Source organism: Staurois parvus, unplaced genomic scaffold (genome assembly GCF_062004578.1).
Source record: "Staurois parvus isolate SC_StPar_1 unplaced genomic scaffold, SC_StPar_1.0 ptg000323l, whole genome shotgun sequence".
Classification (NCBI taxonomy): domain Eukaryota; kingdom Metazoa; phylum Chordata; class Amphibia; order Anura; family Ranidae; genus Staurois; species Staurois parvus.
In genome coordinates, this window is record NW_028318119.1 from 690,001 (window position 1) to 694,781 (window position 4,781).

Genomic DNA, 4,781 nt, shown 5'->3' on the forward strand with positions numbered 1-4,781 from the left:
TCATACATTTTGTAATAAAAACACGCATTTCAACATGCAGTATGAGTATATATATAATTTTATATTTTTTTATTGAAATACATTTCAAATATATGTCAATATATTTGGGAAGAATATTTTTTAAATATATTTCAAATATATTTTCTTCCATGTGGGAAGTGGGAGGGTTTTCGGGTTCAGAACTCTTCATCAGGGCCTGTGAATTCAGATCTATACTGGACAAAAACTGCTAAATCAATACGGATAGCATGAGATCTGGGACACCAAACCGACAGTCTGTTAGATTGGTGACCCGGATCTCATGCCATGGAAATAAAATTCTTACTGGACTGAATCAGGCTTTGTGGCGCTCTCATCTATATGATCCTCTACAGCAGGGGTATCCAATCTCCGGCCCCTGGGCCGCATCCGGCCCGCTACAAGATTTTACCCGGTCCGTAGCTGGGGCCAGTGATGTATCCTCAGACTCCGTCCACTAACTGGGGAATCAGATTGGTCAGTGTCTGTTTCTGATGGGGATCCGGATATGTAACAGGGGGCTCTAAAGTGATGGGGGGCTTCTGTTGTGAAAGGGGACTCTGATGTGATGGCAAGGCTTCTGAAGAGGGGATTCTGACATGATGGGGGACTTCTCAAGTGATGGGGAGACTTCTTACTTGATGGGGGGGATTCTCATGTAATGGGGAACCTATGATGCGAAGGGGGGCCTCTGATATGAATGGATGACACCTGACATGATGGGGGGCTTCTGATATGAAAGGGAAACTTCTCATGTGATGGGGGGGCACTTATCACGTTATGGGGGGACCTTCTTACTTGAATGGGGGGAAATTCTCATGTGATGGGTAACCTCTGATGCGATGGGGAGGCTTCTGATATGAAGGGGTGACTTCTGACGTGATGGGGGGGCTTCTGATATGAAGGGGTGACTTCTGACGTGATGGGGGGGCTTCTGATATGAAGGAGTGACTTCTGACGTGATTGGGGGGGGGGCTTCTGATATGAAGGAGTGACTTCTGACATGATGGGGGAGCTTCTGATATGAAGGGGTGACTTCTGATGTGATGGGGGGGCTTCTGATATGAAGGGGTGACTTCTGACATGATGGGGGAGGTTTCTGATATGAAGGGGTGACTTCTGACGTGATGGGGGGGCTTCTGATATGAAGGAGTGACTTCTGACGTGATGGGGCGGGGGGGCTTCTGATATGAAGGAGTGACTTCTGACATGATGGGGGAGCTTCTGATAGGAAGGGGTGACTTCTGACATTATGGGGGGGGGCTTCTGATATGAAGGGGTGACTTCTGATGTGATGGGGGGGCTTCTGATATGAAGGGGTGACTTCTGACATAATGGGGGAGGTTTCTGATATGAAGGGGTGACTTCTGACGTGATTGGGGGGGGGGCTTCTGATATGAAGGAGTGACTTCTGACATGATGGGGGAGCTTCTGATATGAAGGGGTGACTTCTGATGTGATGGGGGGGCTTCTGATATGAAGGGGTGACTTCTGACATGATGGGGGAGGTTTCTGATATGAAGGGGTGACTTCTGACGTGATGGGGGGGCTTCTGATATGAAGGAGTGACTTCTGACGTGATGGGGCGGGGGGGCTTCTGATATGAAGGAGTGACTTCTGACATGATGGGGGAGCTTCTGATAGGAAGGGGTGACTTCTGACATTATGGGGGGGGGCTTCTGATATGAAGGGGTGACTTCTGATGTGATGGGGGGGCTTCTGATATGAAGGGGTGACTTCTGACATAATGGGGGAGGTTTCTGATATGAAGGGGTGACTTCTGATGTGATGGGGGGGCTTCTGATATGAAGGGGTGACTTCTGATGTGATGGGGGGGCTTCTGATATGAAGGGGGGACTTCTGATGTGACGGGGAGGTTTCTGATATGAAAGGGGAACTTCTCATGTGATGGGGGGGAACTTCTCACGTGATGGGGGGGAACTTCTCATATGATGGGGGGGAACTTCTCACGTGATGGGGGGGAACTTCTCATATGATGGGGGGGAACTTCTCACAAGATGAGGAGGCTTCTGATGTGAAAGGAACTTCTGATATGATGGAGGGGGAGTTCTTATTTCTTGAAGTGTGTTCATTCATTTATAAAAGGGACTTCACGCGTGATGGGGGGGGACTTCACGCGTGATGGGGGGGGGGACTTCACGCGTGATGGGGGGGGGGACTTCACGCGTGATGGGGGGGGGGACTTCACGCGTGATGGGGGGGGACTTCACGCGTGATGGGGGGGGGACTTCACGCGTGATGGGGGGGGACTTCACGCGTGATGGGGGGGGAATTCACGCGTGATGGGGGGGGACTTCACGCGTGATGGGGGGGGAATTCACGCGTGATGGGGGGGGAATTCACGCGTGATGGGGGGGGGAATTCACGCGTGATGGGGGGGGGAATTCACGCGTGATGGGGGGGGACTTCACGCGTGATGGGGGGGGACTTCACGCGTGATGGGGGGGGACTTCACGCGTGATGGGCGGGACTTCACGCGTGATGGGCGGGACTTCACGCGTGATGGGAGGACTTCTGATATGATGGGGGGTTTCTGAAGTTATTTCTTGGAGCGTGTTCAGTCATTTATAAAAATTTATATATTTTTTTTCGGCCTGCGATCATTTGTAAAATACATGATGTGGCTCTTGGACTGAACATTTTGGAGACCTCTGCTCTACAGGTATGGTCCCGGGACCTGAGGTGCCCACATACATGTAACAATAAGCCACAAGGGGCCATTATGGGTCCTGTAAATCTAGCTGGAGGAGCAGCAAAGCTGTAGACAATGGAGAAGGTCTAGTGTTGTGGGGACAACAGGTGTCAGCATGGCCTGACTAGGCATTGGAGGTTTAGTGGCTCAGGAGTTAGAACACGTCCCCTGCAGCACTTTGGTCCTGGATTCAATTTCATCAAGCACCACTATCTGCATGAGGTTTGTTGAGTTTCTATAGAATGCTCCAATCATCTCCCTCAGCCCATCATGATACTTGGCTTTCATCTGCATGGTCCCTAGTGGTAGACATTAATGGAAATGGGTATGGTCCCTGGTGGGAATGTATATAAATGGTCGAATATCCTCCGTAAAGCACTGCAGAGTTGGCCTCCATGCTTCACATGAATAAAATTGACCAAAATTCCCACATTCGGGACTATATGCATACAGAAGGCTGACACTCACCTTGTCGCTCCGACACAGGCGTACGGGAACCAGGCAGGTGAAAATATATTTCCCCCATTGCAGGAGCCAGGCGAAGCACCGAGTCAGCCGCGTCATTCTAACAAAAAAGATCCCTTTTCCAGTGTCGACTGATCCACCCGCACAAGTCCGCGTCCGCTCGCTAAGACCACCCCAGCCCAATGGCCCCGAAATGCGTCTTCATCCTCGTCAAGGATGATTTAGGCATTCAGAGTTGTCAGCAGACTCAGCAATCCCGGGAACGACAATGAAGTCCAAGATCCTGAGCCCGGGAGGGGCGCAGACCTGTAGCGGTGCCCGCTTCCCACGCAGTGACGAGCGCAGGATGCCGTGCCATGACGATGCCAGGCAAGACGCGGTCTGGGGACGGGAAGACTCAATGACAACCTGAGTGGCAGCAACAGTATGGGAAGCGTCTGAGCTCCGCAGTGTGTGTGATTGTGCGGAGCGTCCCTCCCCCGCCCCCCCCCCCCTGGACGCTCTGCCATATACTCTGCCGCTGAATGTGCTATGAATTTTTATAAGCACTCTCCATTATTATCTGCGGGGGGGGGGGGGAGCGTCTGCTACACGGCAGAGCACTAGGACAAATTAGATGGGGACGACCGGGGTCATGGATCTCTGTGACCCGCTGGTGTGTGACGCTGGCTGAGATCCAGCCTGACCGACTACGGCGATCTGCCAGGAAACAAGTTTTTGTTACAAATTGATACATTTTGGTACAATTAGAGGATATAATAATTAGGCTACACTAGGCTTTATGCACGCCATAGACAGTTCATTTATCGGTCGATTTTTCATCCGAAAAACGAAACATCGGTCGTTCTGTTGCCACCAATGATTGCGAAAATCGGCAGTTTTTCCCAAATTTTCCAGCGTGACCGATAAAAGAAATGAGGAGGAACCGCGAAAATCAGCCAATGCCGTTGTCCCCACTAACAGTGTGAAAATCGTCCGATGCCATTTGCCCCACTAACAATGAGAAAATCGGCCGATGCCATTGCCCCACTAACAGTGCGAAAATCGGCTGATGCCATCGCCTCACTAACAGTGCGAAAATCAGCCGATGCCATTGCACCACTAACAGTGCGAAAATCAGCCGATGCCATTGCCCAACTAACAGTGCGAAAATCGTCCGATGCCATTGCCCCACTAACAGTGCGAAAATCAGCCGATGCCATTGCCCCACTAACAGTGCGAAAATCAGCCGATGCCATTGCCCCACTAACAGTGCGAAAATCAGCCGATGCCATTGCCCCACTAACAGTGCGAAAATCAGCCGATGCCATTGCCCCACTAACACTGCGAAAATCGGCCGATGCCATTGCACCCCTAACAGTGTGAAAATCAGCCGATGCCATTGCCCCACAAACAGTGCGAAAATCGGCCGATACCATTGCCCCGCTAACAGTGCGAAAATCAGCCGATGCCATTGCCCCACTAACAGTGCGAAAATCAGCCGATGCCATTGCCCCACTAACAGTGCGAAAATCGGCCGATGCCATTGCACCACTAACAGTGCGAAAATCGGCCGATGCCATTGCCCCACTAACAGTGCGAAAAT

General features: G+C 51.2%; 1 protein-coding gene across 3 annotated transcripts in view; it reads right to left on the reverse strand.

Annotated features, from left to right (window-relative positions):
- TNS1 (tensin 1) overlaps positions 1-3,609 on the reverse strand; it is a 688,885-nt gene extending 685,276 nt beyond the window's left edge. Inside the window, exon 1 of one of the 3 annotated variants that reach the window (XM_089683821.1) lies at positions 3,200-3,609. In XM_089683821.1, the coding sequence (XP_089539947.1) occupies positions 3,200-3,295 (96 nt within the window). In that variant the 5' untranslated portion in view covers positions 3,296-3,609. The remainder of the gene's footprint in view (positions 1-3,199) is intronic. The other 2 variants (XM_089683822.1, XM_089683823.1) reach the window with 2 other exon arrangements.
- Positions 3,610-4,781: the final 1,172 nt, after the last annotated feature.